Here is a 17,973-nt window from a genome sequence, read left to right as displayed (position 1 = left end):
GACAAGTTTTCACAGAAATGGAGCTTATTCACAATTTGTGGCATCAATGAGAAGTTGAGACGTATACTTTTGTCTCTATCGATTCAGTCTTCCTCCATTCATCTTTCTTACAGTCTCTCAATAATTGTCATACTCATTCCTGCTTACACTCCCTCTTTTTACCCATTACGTGTACATCTTTCGTTATTTCTGCTCACAGTGAGAAAGATTTAACCTCCTTGTCTTCGATGTTCTCTCCTCTTTCTCTCATCCTTCTTTTTTCCTTTGTGATTGGTTTTTATGTTCTGTCCTATTGTGCGAGCGTTTCTCAACCCACCGCAGTCTTTTTTCTTTCTTTTTTTTATCCGTCTCTCGCCTCCTCGTGTCTCTGTTCAATTCGGTCTCTATTTTTATCTGAAGCACTTTTCTTTAAATTTATTTCTGATGATGTTTTCTGTTTGCTTCCTTTTCCCCCACACTCTGCCCTGTCTGACTTTGTTTTTCTTGGTAACTTTCCAGTCTCACTATTTCTCTCTTCTTTTCTTCAAACAGGTCACTGTTGTTTATCCATTTTCATCATGCTCCCCTCATCCCAACACATCAATGACTTATTGTACACAGGTGGAATTTCCATAAGACGGTGCTTTCTCTATATGTACACTGTAATTGGATTTCTTTTTTGCCATGCCAGAATCAGGAATACAAGGTTATTATATTGTTACATAAAAGAAAGATGCTGAGTAAGACAGAGAAGGTTTGTGTTAAGCCTTATTGGTGGTGAGAAAACTAAATGTTAGAGGACACATAAACGTATTCATGCGTGTGTATATTCAGTCAACGCAGCTAAGACTAAAGTCTCAATGGGATGATACCTCCGCTTTCACAGCTCATTAACAAAGTGCCTGAGGAAATATTACATACATTTAAATGTATACGTAAAATATGTTCATTAGCTGTGCATTTAGGGCTTTCTGCATGCTCAGTTATTTCTTATGTATACATTAAGTTAACATTATATTGATTGATTGATAAAAAAAAATTCAGATGACATCCATTCAAAACATCATAATACTGTCTATTAATAATTACGTTGACCCTCTTTGCCATCCCTGTTTTCTTTGTTCCAGGAAGTGCCGGTACACCAGTGGTTTTCAATGAGAACGGAGATGCTCCGGGAAGATATGACATCTTCCAGTATCAGATCAACAACAGATCTGCTGCTGAGTACAGAGTCATCGGCTCCTGGACCAACAAATTACACCTCAAAGTGAGACCTTTTATCACAGACACACAATTACACACATTGCATTTTCAGCCAGAGCACAAGCTGAGACCTGCACCATAGCAACAGTTAAAACTAGTTTCATGCAGAGAAGTCAAAGCAACAATTTTAAGATGAAGAAAAAGAGCAAAGTGAAAAATGGGGAAATCCAACTAAAAGTGAGCAAGAGAACCAAAATATTTTTAAGAACTTACAGAAGATGAGTAATTATAAAATTATGTTTTACTGACTAACTAAAAGGTTATTCAGTACAAAACATACCATTGCAGATGTGTTTCCTGCTCATATCGTATGTTGAGCCATCATATTATTCTTGTCAGTGACTTTTGTGCAATAACGGGAAACATTTCTTTACAATAATCCAAAATATATTTGGATTTGAGTGGTTTATTGAAGCTTCTGAGGCATTATGCATCCAATACCTTGGAAAAATGAAAGTTCAACATCACTTTGAGCCGCCGCCATGAATTGAAAATCCCATGTTACTGGGCTGGATTTGTTTGAGTTATTGCTGTCATTCAGGAGCCGAAGTTTGCTGGAATTTTTTACAAGATAGTGCAGCTCTTTTCTTCTTTTTAGTCCTGTGCAGGAGACAGTCACTCAGACTCACACCCACACAAGGTTACACACATACCTGCAGAATGTACAGGAACTGCAAACTACAGACACTAGAGGATACACCTACTTACAGCCACACAAAAACATATAATTGAATCCACAAGCAAGCTGGAATCCCATTGTCTCGCTGACTCTCTCTGTGTGTGTGTGTGCGTGTGCGTGTGCGTGTGTGCATGTGCGGAGAGAGAGAGACACTTCAGTAACACAGAGGACAACACACGGTTGAGACGCACATGATCGGACACTTTGACAGTTGACAAATTAACAATCCAGTTGGGTTTGAAGGCACAGAGGAAGATAATGTGATGGCAGCAGGTGAAAGTTTTTTATGATCAACAAACAAACAAGTTTGAATGTTTATCTGTAGAGAGACAGGACAACTGTGAGAGAAGTGCACGTGAAGCAGGTGGATTTCATGATAAATATGTGGTCAGACATACTGTGCTTGGACCTCATTTAATGCTAATAGAGCGATTATTGTGTCACTGAAGTAATTAATGAAAAAGTGGTTCACGACCAGGCTTGTGTTGTTTTGGTTTGTGAATAATTTATGGTGTTTGTAACAAAATAAGGTGGGTATTTAGTTGTGTATGTATGTAAAGATAAAGGTGAGGCCATGAATAAATAATAAACATAAATACTCAATAAACAGTGAAAAGACAGCCCCCAACCAAAACATTTCAATATTTCTCCTCATACTGTAGATACTGCAACACTGAATTGCGAGCAGCCAGTGACCCAATACTGCTGTTTGAATTATGTGCGTTTCTGTATGTGTGTCACTGATCAAATCAAGTCCACTGTCTCTGTTCCTACTTACTACTTTTTGTTGGATTGGAACTTCTGTGCCTGTTTAAACCAGTAATGGCCCATTTTATTCAGCACCCTTGGCAGTGGATGAACCTCAGGGACTGTGAATGATGACAGACTTTATCACAAACCCGCACACACACAACTACAAATCAGAACACACACACGCACAAACTCACTCATATCAGACATATGGAAAGCTCAGGGATTCACTGTAAGGCCAGCGTGACACAAGCACAAACAAACAAAATGCACACATGGAAGAACATATGCACACCCACACAAACACACAGAAGGAAATACAGATGGCCTATTTGTGCCAGATCTGATTACGGTCTGATTGCTTGCTTCCAGACTAGACTGGTGTTAGTTTTGTGCCTGGCAGCACTCAGAAAAGCGATCAGAGGATAAGCTTGTGCTAATTGCTCTCCAAGATGCCCCAAAGATGCACTTTCTGCAGGTACAGAGAAAATGGAGTGTTAAAGGACTGTTAACACACAGTAATGTCAGCTTCAGCAGATGGCTGCCAATCTTTGTGCAGCATTATAACCCCAGAGAAGAAGGGAAGTTTTATTTTGCTGTTTGAACACACAAATAATCACTGGTATTGTTCCCTCCTCTCCTCCTCCTCCTCCTCCTCCTCCTCCTCCTCCTCCTCTTCTCTTCTCTTCTCTTCTCTTCCTCTCAGGTGGAGGGCATGCATTGGAGGACAGGTGACCCATCTCTCCCACCCTCTGTATGTAGCATCCCGTGCCGCGCAGGCGAAAGGAAGAAAGTAGTGAAGGGTGTGCCGTGCTGCTGGCACTGTGAGCGCTGTGAGGGATACCACTATCAGGTAGATCTCTGAGGAAGAAATATCTACCGTTAGCTTCATGCTGTGAAGCTTCGCATATAATTAACAATCAAATCAAAGAAGCTATCTAAATTTACTTTTCTCAAGCTTTTATTTTGTTCTGGTCTCTTCATCTAAAATAGATGCTGGAGACTTTCGACCAGGCTTCACAGGTTTCAGACAGTAATATCTACCTCAACCTGAATTCACCTTTGTCACTCGATCATGGATGATTCAGTGAATGCTTGCATAACGCGCACTGCTGAAACTGCTTTTTCTAAGAAACTGTATGGTAGGATATATTTTTAGGCATTATATTCTGGCAATCAATAGCAGCGGGATTTTGCATAAACCAAAATCATGTATACTTTTTTACTGTCGTTGCTAATTTTCAGTCCATCAAGTCACATCCAAACATTTTTTTATTTCCGTGACTTACAAAGGACCTGGATTGATTCTGATTCAAAAGCTAGGAAAACCTCCAAAATATCTTAATGTAACCTGTTCACTATTGTAAAATTAATTTGTCAAAAAAAACGTTAAACTTTGACCAAACGTCTAACTTAGTTGAACTGTACATGATTAAAAAAGTAAAACCTCCATTTGTTGGAAGGCTTTAACAATGAATCCACCCTAAGACTTGTTTGCAGTAACAGCACTTTGACATTGTAAAGATGTTAAGTCTGTGCATGCATCTACTCTTCTCTGCTTGTTCTCGCTCTGCAGTAAAATTCTCATCTCGATTTTTTTTTTTTTTTTTCTCAAATCATATCAGGCAATCAAAAGAGTTAGCTACTTAGGCAGCCCATTTCAAATTTATATTTGCAGGAAGAACCCCACCAATGCTATTAAAGCAAATAGAAGTATGTAATACGAGGTGAGAGACAGGGTCTGATCACCCATTATAAAGTTACACCCCCCCATGTTAATTGTATCATCGTCGGGGAAAATTTGGCAGCCCATCATCCTTCTTATTAAGTTAGAAAGATTCATGAGCGAGCAGGTGTATGCACGGAGATTTTCCTCACACGGGAAGCAATAAAGGAAAAAGAAAATATGAGTCATAACAGCAGCAGTTGATGCTTGTCAGAGTGAGCAGTCGATACTCGTTTTGCAGATACATGTAAAACCACTCTGTTGAGACAGATAAATGTAGATTTAAGATTTTAGCAGAATGGAGAATACTATGCAAAACATGACAAAAGTAAGTATGCGTCTGTAGAGGAAGTGTACAATTTTTTTTAAAATCTAACTTCACAGACCATCTAGATTTGCTTTCACTGCCGCTGCTCCAATTCTTTATTTGATTTGACTTCTTTTTCAATATCTCACCATTTTTCTGGTGCCAAAATGTTGATACATTTTACAAACAGCTTTGAGAGTGCTAAGTTATCATTAGCTTATCTGCTGAAAAGGTCTCACATCAAGAGCGCTAATCAAACAAATTAACTACTTCTAGTGGCTAAAGATTTGCTTCTGTCCACGCATTGCCAGTGCACTTCAGGTTCATGGTTCATACTGTCACGGCCTCCTAAAATGATAAACAAATAGATGCTCTGCTGGAGAGCAAAACATATAAAGGATGTCATGACGAGCAAGAGTTCACGGTGCAAACCAACAAGCTTTATTTTTTCCCAAATTAGAGACAGAAACAAACTAAAGAGGGTTGGAGCTCCCGGCCAAACAGAACTGAAGGAGGGATAGTCACTGGGCCGACCACACAATGGGTCAACGAACCCAGCTCATCCCACCTAACCTAAGAAACTAAACCAAAACAAAAGAATGAAAACTGGACATCCGGTGATCTCCAGCCCAAACTAAAATAACAAACTCCAACACGCTAAATCATGCTGGACAAAAGATCACTTTAGGAAAAGAAATCCTCATGAAACCAGTGCTGTCTGCAGCCTGGTTTAGGTGTGTGAGAAGTGGCCAGAGAGATCCAGGTTCCCTCGGCTCCTCCCTTTTTATTCGTCCTGCAACTCGGAGAGTTGATTCCAGGTGTTCTACAGGTGAAGGGGATGGAGAGCCCCAGAGAAAGAGAGAGCAGAAAAAACAAAACAAGAGAGAACACACACACATACAGACTGCACGTAACGCATTATCTTTGATTCATTCTATGAACGTAGGAGGAAATGATCTCAGTATAAGGCTAAAAGGTTTTCCATCAAGACTAATCTAAGCAATGAGAAAGTGTTAACACTCAAGTTAATATGTCAAAAATGTGTTTTGATGAGTTACTTTTTTTTTTTAAAGAAAAGAAATATATAATGTAAACTCTCTCTCTCTCTCACAGGCTTCAGAGTTCACCTGTGAGCTGTGTCCATATGAGATGCGACCTGATGCCAACCGCACTGGGTGCGTTCCCATCCCCATCATCAAGCTGGAGTGGCACTCGCCCTGGGCCGTCGTCCCCGTCTTCATCTCCATGCTGGGCATCATCGCCACCTCTTTCGTCATGGTAACCTTCGTTCGGTACAACGACACGCCCATCGTGCGAGCGTCCGGGCGGGAGATGAGTTACGTGCTGCTTACGGGAATCTTCCTCTGCTACGCCATTACGTTCCTGATGATCGCGACGCCAGATGTGGGCGTGTGTTCGTTCAGGAGGATTTTCCTCGGCTTGGGGATGTGTTTCAGCTATGCTGCGCTGCTCACCAAGACCAACAGGATACACCGCATCTTTGAACAAGGGAAGAAGTCTGTAACAGCCCCCAGGTGAAAAATAAACAACACCTGTCATTATGCACACTCTGTTTGCCCTCTGTTGTACATGCAGGTCCAGCATATACAGGTTTTGATAGGTTTTTTTTTTAGTGGCACTAAATGAGGATGTGAGTGTGGATTTTTTTTTTTTTTTTTTTTTTTTTTTTTTTTGTGCACTCCAGTGCACACGGACACTTAACTTAACTTAACTTAACTTAACTTCCACTTCCTTCTTCTTAAGCTACCTGCAATCATTAATCATCATTTATTTTTCATACATTATTTATGAAAGTCATGAACTCACACTCACCTATTGCACTGTTTGCACTCACTGAGTGACTCTTGAAGAGAGCAGCAACTAAGTGGCTAAAATGATAATGCAGGATTTATTAGTGCTCAAGTTCACGTCCCTGCTACCCAGATGGTCAGCTGTTTTTCCTGCAGCACCATCCAGCTAAAGGCTTTTTTACAGAAAAGGTCTCGAGGCCATTTTTTGGGGTTTCAGCATGCCTCCAGGTAGTCAGGCTCTGAGTATTTTTTGACCCCAGGAGCTTGGAGAAGCACTTTGATTCTTCACAAAGATGTGAATGAAAAGACATCTTCTGATTTTAGATATAAGGTACGTCTAGTTTTTAACCACCTAGCATTCTATATGATCATCACATTTCCTGAAAGGTCTCACTGCAAATTCTGTCTCTCGCTTTCTGACTTGCTTCAGAACTCATTATTACCCTTTTCCGTGATCTCCCTCCAACTCTTCGTGTGTGTTCACTAGAGTGTGTATGGCTGCGTTTATAGAAATCAGGTATATTGCCGCTGTCGAGTGGGAAAGTCGCCTCAACCTTTTAGATACCATGAAAAACAGCTTAGTTTTCACCTTAGTGGACAAGTGTGTGAGCTTTTAAAGGTATTTTTAGAGACCTTATTGGCCAAAGACTATGAAAAATAAAATGCCTTCAGTGACACGTTTTTCATGTGCGTTCAATGTTTCCACTCGTGTTAGTTTTCTAGCGTTAGTTGCCCCATTCGAGATAAACTTCCGGCAGGTTTTTCGCCGTGCTGCACCTCCTCCTCATATCAGTAATCCTCTCCTCTTCAGGTTCATCTCTCCTGCCTCCCAGCTCGCCATCACCTTCTCGCTGATCTCAGTTCAGCTCCTGGGTGTGTTCGTGTGGTTCGCCGTGGACCCTCCCCACACTGTGGTGGACTACGGCGAGCAGCGGACCCAGGACCCCTTGTCTGCGCGCGGAGTCCTCAAGTGTGACATCTCCGACCTGTCTCTCATCTGCTCCCTGGGTTACTCCATCCTGCTGATGGTGACGTGCACGGTTTACGCCATCAAGACTCGAGGCGTTCCCGAAACCTTCAACGAAGCCAAGCCCATCGGATTTACCATGTACACCACCTGTATCATCTGGCTGGCGTTCATCCCCATCTTCTTTGGAACGTCGCAGTCTGCAGAAAGGGTGAGTTTGTGTGTTTTCTGCTTCAGAATTTACTAAATGCCGTAATTGCATGCCCCGGTTTTATATTATTCTCTGTAAATTATGCTCTAGTGTGAGTGTTGTACGTCGTTAGATGTCTGTACTTCAGCCCCATCATCTTTAGGATTTCCGCGTCTGCAAAGAGGATGAGACCGTGGTGTGTGTGTGTCTGCTTGTCTATCTGTTGGCTTAGCCTGTATATGACCCCTAGGGTTTAAAGGATTTTTTTCTTGGGACACCACAATCTACAGTAAAGATGACAACTCTGTGAATTTATGGGCTTCATTGGTTTATGGTGTGCGTGCGTGCGTGCGTGCGTGTGTGTGTGTGCGCGTGCGTGTGTGTAAATGATTTGACTCCATAGAGATTGATGCAATGGATTTAGATGATTTTGAGTAATGCTCGATGTATATTTGCGTGCGATATTTTTATAGAAGTAACATTTCACTGGCAGGTGAGCAGTGAGTTTAGTCATACATTTGCATTTATTGCTGCTGCATATAGGATGTTTTCTTTCCCTCCCTGCAAACCTTTTCGGACAGCACAACTGCATCTCTTAGCGCTAATGGATACTGTAGATGTGTTTTATAATTGTAGCTGTGGTATTGCCGATGGAGTCTAACATCTCCTGACAATCCCTCGTGAGTACAAGGGGATTTTCTGTCTGGCTGATTGACTGGATCCATGTTATGGCCCAGGCTTTTAGAAGATTATACAGTAGAGCTTGTTCCTCCTACCTGCAGTTAATGCTCATTGCTAAGTGATGTAACCATGTGAGGTGTGTGTGTGTGTGTGTGCGTGTGCGTGTGCGTGCGAGCGAGCATCCAGCCTTACATCCGGTGTTCACCGAATGACTGATGTGTTTTCACTGGATGGATGGAGAATGTACATTATCAGCATGTTGCCTTTTGTAACGTATTTTAAGTTGTGCACCTTTTACATAAAATGTTCGACTATATTCTACATGATAATATGCATACAAAGTCATATAGACAGACAAATCGAGTCAAACATACATGTGTATCTCTCAAGGCTGTTGCTGTTGACCTGAGCTTCACAAGCTCCAGAGGAGTCTCGTGAAAAATCTAAGACATCACAAAATATTTAAAAGTTTTAAAAGTCTGAGAAAATATAGATAATTTTGGTTTTTGAAATGCTAAATATGTTCAGCTCCTCATAACTGTGGAAATCAAGTACAACAGTCTTTTTTTCAGTTGGATTGCTCAATTTTTATTGCCACACTGAGGCCATATCTTGTGATGAGGTACAAATACCTCCCACTTCAACTTTATGGGTCATAAGCAAAAAAAAAAAGAAACAATAAACAGGTATGTAAGTGTTGGAGTGATTGTGTTACAGCCTATAAAGAAGGTATCCTTTCACCTTATCAGTTAAGAAACAGAAGTGTTAGGAGGCATGCACACAAACACCAATATACTGCAGCTAATCTGATTCATAAGTCCATGCACATGGTGAACCTTCTCTGTGTTTACTGGAGCTAAGGCAGCCGTAGTTTATTGATTCCATTTCATGATAGTGCGACCAGTCTGGTTTTCACAATAAAACACATAGACTCATTGAGATTCATGGCACGTCATTGATTGCGGATGTCACAGTTTGTACATCTCAATGCTAAACACGTATATGTACCGTAGATAGATAAGGCTTAAACAGACACATAGCCATGGTTGTGAACAGACTGATAGCACTGTGTGTTTAACTGATCTTCCATATGATATGAATATGCACACATACACATAGTGAAAATCATTAGAAACTTAAAGCTGTTTCGTAAACACATATTCATGATTCAAATTTAAAGGGATTTATAGGGTAAAAGCCAAATAACTTTCATGTTGGTTGCTTGCTTGTGCGTCTTTGAGGGGGCATCAATATGTGTCTTTGAGACAGCCATCAACGCAATCTCAGATGTCATTATTCTGTCCCACTCTGTCTTTCTGTATACATACAAAACCGTACACCTACATGTCTATTTAATGTTCAAGTCTTTCTTTCCTCTCCCTCAATAAAAAGGATTCGACACTTACAATCTCTCCCTATTTTGGCGTGTCAGTCTGGCAATTTTAATTTCTCTCCTTTCCCCTCCGTCTCAGCCCATTTTCCTTTCAAGACGGGTGCCAGCGCCTCTGTCGCATGGAAAAAAGCTGACATCAAAGTGATCTTGTCTAATCACACATCAGGGAAATCATACTCTTGCTGGATGTTTCATAGTGTTTTTGCTTTGCTCACTCTCATTTTATTTCCACAAGAAGCTAGAGAGTTTTGGGATTGTTATTGATGCAAGAATTTTGAAGTGACTCTGACTTTTTAATCTCCCTTTTTCTTGCAATGACCTTTTGTATGCCACCGCATTCAAACGATAGAACCTGATGAGTATTATCTTTTAAAACCCGAAAGGGAGAAGGTTACTTGTTGTCTTTCATCAGACTGGAGCTTCATCCAGTCAGAGGTTTGGAGTCATGCCAAGGACTACGTATCGTAAAAAAAAAAATCTGTACCGATACCTCGACATTGATACCAGTTCCTGAACGACACATTTTTAGAAAAAGAAAATTACAGTGCACATTACAATACATATATTTGGATTTCATGCTGGTTATTTTCTGTCGCTACATTTAACAGATGTCCTCTAAACCCTTCACACAAGTTATCGCAAGATGCAACAAGTTACTGATGTTCCCAGAACACTTCACTTGCCATTGGTTGATGCTGGCTGACCAGCTGCACTCAAAGAACCTCCAGTTACTGCAGCGCATGAAACTTGGACAGATATGTGGCCAAAAATGTGTTTGAGAAGAGTAGTATAGGTCATTCTAATGTACATAATAGAGTGACTTTATCTTTGTGGGCGTGCCTCACAAGTAGAGCTTAGGTATGTGAAATACTTTGGCTCACTGATGAGATGCAATCGGAGAATAAAGTTTTGTGTTTAAAAAAAAAAAAACTGTGTTTGTGTGGATGTAACCAAAGCATCGGCGGTTGATCCAGAATGACAAGGCATTTTTAAATACTACATGACATCGAAGAGTTTTCGTCTGTGTTATAGAAGTATCCAAGTTTGGTACCCAGCTGTACTTATGGCTGCTGGCAGCTTATCTCACCTTTCAGCCATAGTGTGTGACTGACACGACTGTTTATGTTTTGTGAGCCCACAAAGTATCTTGGGCGCATCTTGTTTTGTGCGTGACCCTTTATTGGCGCCGATCTGTCACGGCACCTTTAGGGTGACTTCATGAGAGTATACAGTATCCACGTGTGTTTGCATGTGTGAAGTGTCCTGTCTTTCTGAACAGCGTCCAGGCCGTGTTTGCTCAGCTAATTAGAATGTCCACCAGCGACTCGGTGTGTGTTTGCGTTTGAGTGTGTTTTGTCTGGTGTGTTGTGTTTAATTGGAATATCCACCAGTGCACGTTTGCGTGTCTCTGTATGTTGTCTCTAATTGGAATATCCTCTGGAGTGCGTGGCAGCTGGCTGGCAAACAGAAAGAGCAGGAGAGAGGGAGGAGAGAGAGGAGGGAGAGGAGTAAACAGGTAATGATGTGACTTGCTGATGGGGCTTTAATGAGGAGAGCTCTACCAAAGGCATAGGTTTGGTTTCAGATGGAGGAGAGGGGGACGGGGCTAAAGAGAATTTAGTTGGAGGTTAGGTGACAGTGTGACTCCCATTATGATTAACTTGGCAATCAAATGGTGTTCCTGCACTGCTTCAACCTTAGTCATCGCTTAATATAAGAATTAAAACTGTTGTTGTTGTATTAATACTCTTCTATATCGCAACACCACTACAGATAAGGAGTCTTGGATATTTGAGCATTGTTTGAGTCGTACACTTCTTTCAGAAATGTACAACGACTTTAAAAAAAAACCCACGACAGTTGCTCATTTGTTAAAACTACTGATGTTGTGATGAGGCTCCTGTCAAAACAGTGACATGCACACTGGCTGTAAGAATATACAGTAAATAGCTGTTGTATGGCAGCATTGATTACAGGCACCACTCTGTTCGACTCCACCAGATGTGCTTCAGTGCTAATTTTCAGAGGAACTTTAAGAGAACGCCTCATCTTAAGACTTGACAAAAGAAAATCTCGAACTCAAGGCCAACTTGCTAGCATCTTTTTTTAGACTTTTCAACCATATTTCATGGTCTGTATCAGCTGATAATGTGCTCAGTTGTCATGGTGATGGCTCAATGGTCATTGTGACTCAGCAGGTAAAGCAGGTTTCGTTGTAGTTTTTGTGGTTTCTTCCCCTGCTCCTGCTGTTCACAGATCAAAATGTTTATGAACAAAGAAACCCGATTTCTCCCGACACTTCTGATCGCACCTTACATGATGTGAGTCTGAGTACATTTGAGACAAATTATAAAAGCCCTATTTATTTGTCCAAGATGGTCTCTTGTGCTCAGTGTAGAAAGCTTTCTTTTTTCTTTGGTCAACAACCTTTACTCCTTACTCACCAGTACTCTTGACCAGTTTGGGTCTGGTGTTCAGCCTGTTTCCTGTTCACAGCTCTGTCTAGGACTGGGACCTTATGCTTACATTTGGCTTTGACACTATCATGATACTTGGCCACACTGTAAGCCACAGCCCAATATAGAAGTCATCTACCTGTTAAGTTAAATAAACTACAGTCACAATAAAATAAAGTACCATTATGAATCAAAACTGAACCTCTGATGCTTTTATTCTGAAGAACCACTTTTAATCTGAAGTGTTGATGTAGTAGCTGTAAAAATAAAGCTTCCAGTCAACAGACAGAGGGACGACAATAGCTATCTGTTAGCAGTTGGTGGAAAGTTAAACCACTACCAGTTAGCAGAGATGTTAAAAATGGGGATTAATCCACTGTTTGTAAGAAACCAGTGACTTCTGACAGCCCTCCGGTTTGTGCGCCAATGCTAACAGGTTAGCTGCGAGCTGTTATTACACCTAGGGCCTGATTTACTAAAGGTTTGCGTGTGTAAAATCACGTGCAAACTCCACACCACCCGCACAAAAATGTCCAAGTCCGAATGAGTCTAATTCACCAACCCATCACAGAAAGAGCTGAACCTGCTGATCGGAGTTTGTTGGAAGCATCTCATCCACCGTCCCTCCTCTTTTATTGGCCGACGTTTTATGATTAAGCCTTTTTTTCGCCTTTTTGTTTTTTCCCACAGTATTGACTTTCTTGCTAATAATCTCCTATATAGCATTTTGTTCTTGTTATATTTAGATTTCTTAATTTCAATGGGATCAGATGTCCTTTTCCTTTTGCAGTCGCTCTGTTTTCCATTGCTGGAATCACTATAACGCACGCAAACCCCTGATTTAAATACAGCGATTTGCACCTGATTTCAATGACGCAATTACTCTTAGTAAATTACCCGCAAAACAGGTTAAAAAAATGTTGCTAACTTTTGGAAGGAACACGCAATTTAGTACTCTTTATTTTAGATCTTAGTAAATCTGGCCCTTAGTGTATATCATAAATAAAATATGGGTTTTATATACATAAAATTTATATACATAAATAGTAAAAGAACATTAATCTCAATACTTAAGTGAATCCGTTTTGTTTTTCCCCACCATTAGCTAAAGATATTGCACGTTATGATGCACACAATAAAAGTTTAAGGGATTTTTGTGTTTAGATTGTACAAGCTGAGATCTTCAGTGATTTGTTGTAGTCGTGTAAGTGAGCTGTGTGAAAGCTTTGAAAAATACATGTAACTTCATACACTCCTTTTTCTCAGTACTATATGAACATATTCAGAAATATTGCAGAAATCTGAGCCACTCAAGAGGGTGATTCATTAAAAGGCCTTTAATCAGTCATGGCTATTCAATCATAGTAAAAACTCATGCCAACGCGTGTCAGCATCTAAGGCCTTCATCAGGGCAGGTACAAATAAGCTGCCTTCGGGTTGATCCTTATATGTGTTGGTCAGTGGTCACATGATCATTATGGACCAATGAACTGTCACTCAGTACATGGGAACAAGTAAAGACACATGATAGGAAACATAATGTCCGGACCAGAAACCAAATGCAGATATTAATCAAAATCTTCAAATCTCTTAATAGTTTAACATACCTTTAAACATTAAGCGGCAAGTAACATTTAAAGTAACCCAAACTGTTTGATCCCCAAAACTAAGACCACCAGAGGGACAACAATTCACACACCTGAGCAGCACTCCACAGTTTTTTGACTTAATATTGCTATTTTCATGCATCCCCATTGCTCGCATCCTGTGCCTCTCACTCCTCTGAAGACTCAGGATGTCTCTGAGTCACAGCTGGCAGAGGAAAAAGGCAAAGGAGGAAAATCACGTTAACAATTGAAATGGGAAGTTTCAATGAGAGACAGAGACGTGAGATGAGACCCAGAATAAGAATGTGAGAGATAAATGAAGGAAGAAAGGGATTCTTAACCATCACCGACCAGGGAAGTATTGTTTTGAAATAGGTCATGCTACCACGCAAAGGATGGTGGCTCCAAACAGCTTCTGCTGCCCCCTGCAGAAATACGAAAAGGTTGAGCCTGTATTGTGTGAATGCTCGCGTGTGCTTTTCTCTGCCTCGTTCTGCCTGTTGTAAAGCCCTAACCACAGGGTTACATCCTCTCTCCAGCTACGTCTCCACATGTGTGCCTCATCATTCCTTTGTCTGACGCTATGGATAGGCCATCTTTCTTTTCTCTTGTTTCTCTTCTTTCTGCCTCTTTGTCTTTATCTCTTTTATTTGTGTCTCCCCATGAGCCGCCTCTCCTGTTCTCCAGATGTCTTATATATGGTCAACTTGTTATCTCCTACCCCTAACAGAGGAGGAAGCAACCGTTCTGCTTCTACCTACAAAACCCACTCACTGTGTCTGTTGTGAGTGTTGTTTTTTCCACAGCAGGTGTGTTTGTTCTTGCATCATTATGGGTGCACCAGTTGCTTGCAGAGAAACATATTTGAGTGAGTGTTTTTGTTCATTGATTATGCTTGTATACAAATGTCGGAGCTGCCGAGAGTTGAAATCTCCACCAAAGAAAATCTAACATTTTTATATGATTCTGAGTTTTACTCTTTCTACACATGGACCTGGACACGTTGGTCTACATAGGAAGCTACTCATTGAACCAATACGTTAGCAGTACAGCCTAAATCTGGGGTCTCCAACCTTTTTTCCCTCAGAGATCTACTTTGACAAATTGAAGGTGTCCGAGACCTACTTATGTTTCGTAACATGTATTAACATAGCTGAGCTTCACCAAGCCACCTGAATAAGCTTCTTTGGAGGAGGGAGGGCCTCAGCCAAACTGAGGTGTAAGGCCTGGGACACAATGCCTGCCTGGTGTGTGCGTTACCCGAGACGCACGTCTTAGCTGCAGCTTGCTTGCAGGTGTGTATCCACACCTGCTGCGTGTCACCAGCCTGTCAGCTGCGGTGCTGCGGCTGCAGGTCCTACCATTGAATCGATAAGTTCCTCTTTGATAACGGGCATCAGTAAAGTATTTTTGAGGTCCGACAAGTGATGAGTTGTAACCAAAAAGTAGGCACGTGTTTTTTTTATTTACCCTCGTACGGAGGTGGACACACAGACACACACACACACACACATACCGAGACAGAGGATCAATACAGAGGACAGGTGAAGGGAAAACCGCCCTTCACCTATCAAAGTGTCTTCGTGATATAACTGCAGCTTGCCTTGGGTTTTTCCTGTTATACAGTACAAAAGTGATCACATTTCCCTGTATATTTTAGTTTGGAACCGCACTTGTGAAAAATAGGTGTTGGTTTTTATTTTATAAATGAGGCACTACACACACGAGGCGTGAGACGCAAATGAGACGCTCATCTCAGCAGGCAGTGTGGCTGAGCACCTGTTTCTATGCAGCTCAGTGTGAGAGTCTCTCCTGCGTTTTGCAGTCCCGTTGTAGGTCACGCTGGTTAAGGTCCTCTGATCTCTGTAATGTGTCCGTGTCGGTGAAGCAGACGGGAGTAGACACAGGTGGAGGAGAACGAGGTTGAGATTATCCACTCGTGAATCGATCACTTTAACAGCGTGGTTTTTCCGGACAGGTTAGAAAATAAATCGATAAAAAATGCTGAAATACATCGGCAAATGTACTGAGGCAGGCATCATTATACCGTGGTTGCCGCCCAAGTAAGTCTATGTGAGGGAAACACCGCATATTGTTCGAACCTTCCGCGATCTACTCAGATCAGCTGCTATTCATATACACCCATGCACATAGTGTCTCCCAAGGCCTTCCATTCACATTATTACATTACATGTCATTTAGCTGACGCTTTTATCCAAAGCGACTTACAATAAGTGCATTTACAACCATGAGGGTACAAAACCCAAGACAACAAGAATCAAGAAAATACAATTTCTTCAAGAAAGCCAAACTACAAAGTTCTATCAGTAAGTACCATGTTAAGCGCTACTAAAGTGCTACCTATTCAAGGTAAAGTCGGAAGAGGTGTGTTATCTCCTTCTCAGTTACAACTCGGTTACAACCACTAGAAGAATTACAAATGGCCTCACTTAAAGTACAATTTCTAATTTTTGTTCTTTCCTGGTGATTGTGTTTGACTCTCAGGAGTACATAAGGAACACACCAAGTCAATCTTCCTGCCTAACAGATCCATCTCTGCCCATCACAACACGCACACACACATGCACAGTGTCGTGGTTCAACGTTGAAGACAGATTTATGGCTGTGACTTTGGTCCCGGTGGAGAACCAGTGGCTGCCCAGATCCTTATCAGCACTAACCTTTAGTAATCAATCAGCTGTAATCAGAAGAGGTTGGGAGAGACAGGAGGGCTGAGAGGGTGGGAACAACGTTGGAAGAGAGATAAGAAGGGCGGGGGGAGTTAGGGGTGAAGAAGAGATGTCAAATGTCACGTAGCAAGACTGAACTCACTGGCGTAGTGCTGCAGAGAAAGAATGAATCCCAGAGCGTGGGAGTGCAGAGTGAGAGAGACATTGACGATAGAGAGACTCTAAACAGGGTGGGACTGACACAGCCATCAAACACTAAAGATGGAAGAAGAGATACAAACTAATGTGAGAGAGAGGTGCATGCAGACTCAAGATTAGAAGGCGTAAAATTTAAACAAAAATATGAAAGGAAAGACAGCTGGATGAAGAGGAATAGAGGAAATAGAGAATTTTCTTAATTGTTTAAGAATTGACTGCTCAATTATCTGCAGCTTACTGTACATCAGCCTCCCTAAAATCTATGAGTTAATGCTTTAATATTGTTTGCATTCATCTTCATACACTGTGACACTGTGTGGCATATGGTTTTTAACAGTCCACATAATCGTCCATGTTTCAGGTAGAGTGAAGATAACCAGAGGGTTCATATGCACAAAATAAAAATCTGAGAATAATCGTGTAAAAACGAAATTTCTCAACTCGGTGCTAAGATTAAAATCAAAGTCTCTAATAGTGATAGGATAGAGGATCGAAAGGCTCTTTGCTAATTAATTAATTAACATCTCAACTCCTCGTTTCAAGGTAAATACGAGGTATGATATTTACAGTAAACAGGTGCAGTGCAAAATGAGTTTTTAATTACCCAAGCAGTGGCTATTCAGAGAGAATGTACACTGTGCACACACTCAGCCACACAGACTCCAAGCATCTTGATGGGAACATTTTCTGTGAATGAAACCTTTCCGATATACAGTGTTACTAAAGGCTAAATGAGTATTTCAATAGGAACATAATGGGATGCTCGAGGAAAAAGTAGGTGCTATATAAGAGCAGAAAGGTCATTTCTTTTATTAAGAGAAAAGTAACATTCAGTCAGAAAGCTCAGTAAGAAGGTGTGGTGGAACTGAATGAGATGTGGAAAGTCCTGCATCTCGTGACTGAATGCAGATATTGTGGACACAAATTTGGTAAATATGACATTCCTCAGGTGAAAAATGCAATTTGGTAACATTCTTTGATATATTGTTTGTTGTGTTGATTACAATACCTTTGTTTGGGATTTGGGAGCAAATTGGGCTTATATTAAATTTAAAAAAAAAAACCTGAAGTTAATCAAGCTGAAATTATAGAAAAAAAACCATATAGAGCTTTATATTATGGTAATATACCAGGAAACACTCTGAAATTCACACTCATAAGCTCATAATTTCTACCTGAGCAATGCGCAGGGATCAACAGAACACGCACGGAGAACAGATCACTTCTGAACAATGTCTCTTTTTTTCCTGTGCTGGATTTAGACATCATGTTGTCT

The 17,973-nt window shown here is 41.0% G+C and overlaps 1 protein-coding gene across 3 annotated transcripts in view; it reads left to right on the top strand.

Annotated features, from left to right (window-relative positions):
* Positions 1-17,973, top strand: part of grm8a (glutamate receptor, metabotropic 8a) — a 211,173-nt gene that overhangs the window by 179,445 nt on the left and 13,755 nt on the right. For all 3 annotated transcript variants that reach the window (XM_069156778.1, XM_069156777.1, XM_069156779.1), the window contains exons 8-11: positions 1,107-1,246; positions 3,378-3,524; positions 5,818-6,239; positions 7,327-7,693. In XM_069156778.1, the coding sequence (XP_069012879.1) occupies positions 1,107-1,246; positions 3,378-3,524; positions 5,818-6,239; positions 7,327-7,693 (1,076 nt within the window). The remainder of the gene's footprint in view (positions 1-1,106; positions 1,247-3,377; positions 3,525-5,817; positions 6,240-7,326; positions 7,694-17,973) is intronic.

The sequence above is a fragment of the Embiotoca jacksoni genome, unplaced genomic scaffold (genome assembly GCF_022577435.1).
Source record: "Embiotoca jacksoni isolate LCO1_2020_lvr unplaced genomic scaffold, fEmbJac1.0.p SCAF_21, whole genome shotgun sequence".
Taxonomy (NCBI): Eukaryota; Metazoa; Chordata; class Actinopteri; family Embiotocidae; genus Embiotoca; species Embiotoca jacksoni.
The sequence above is the reverse complement of the archived record's forward strand: the minus strand, read 5'-3'. Positions and strand labels throughout refer to the sequence as shown.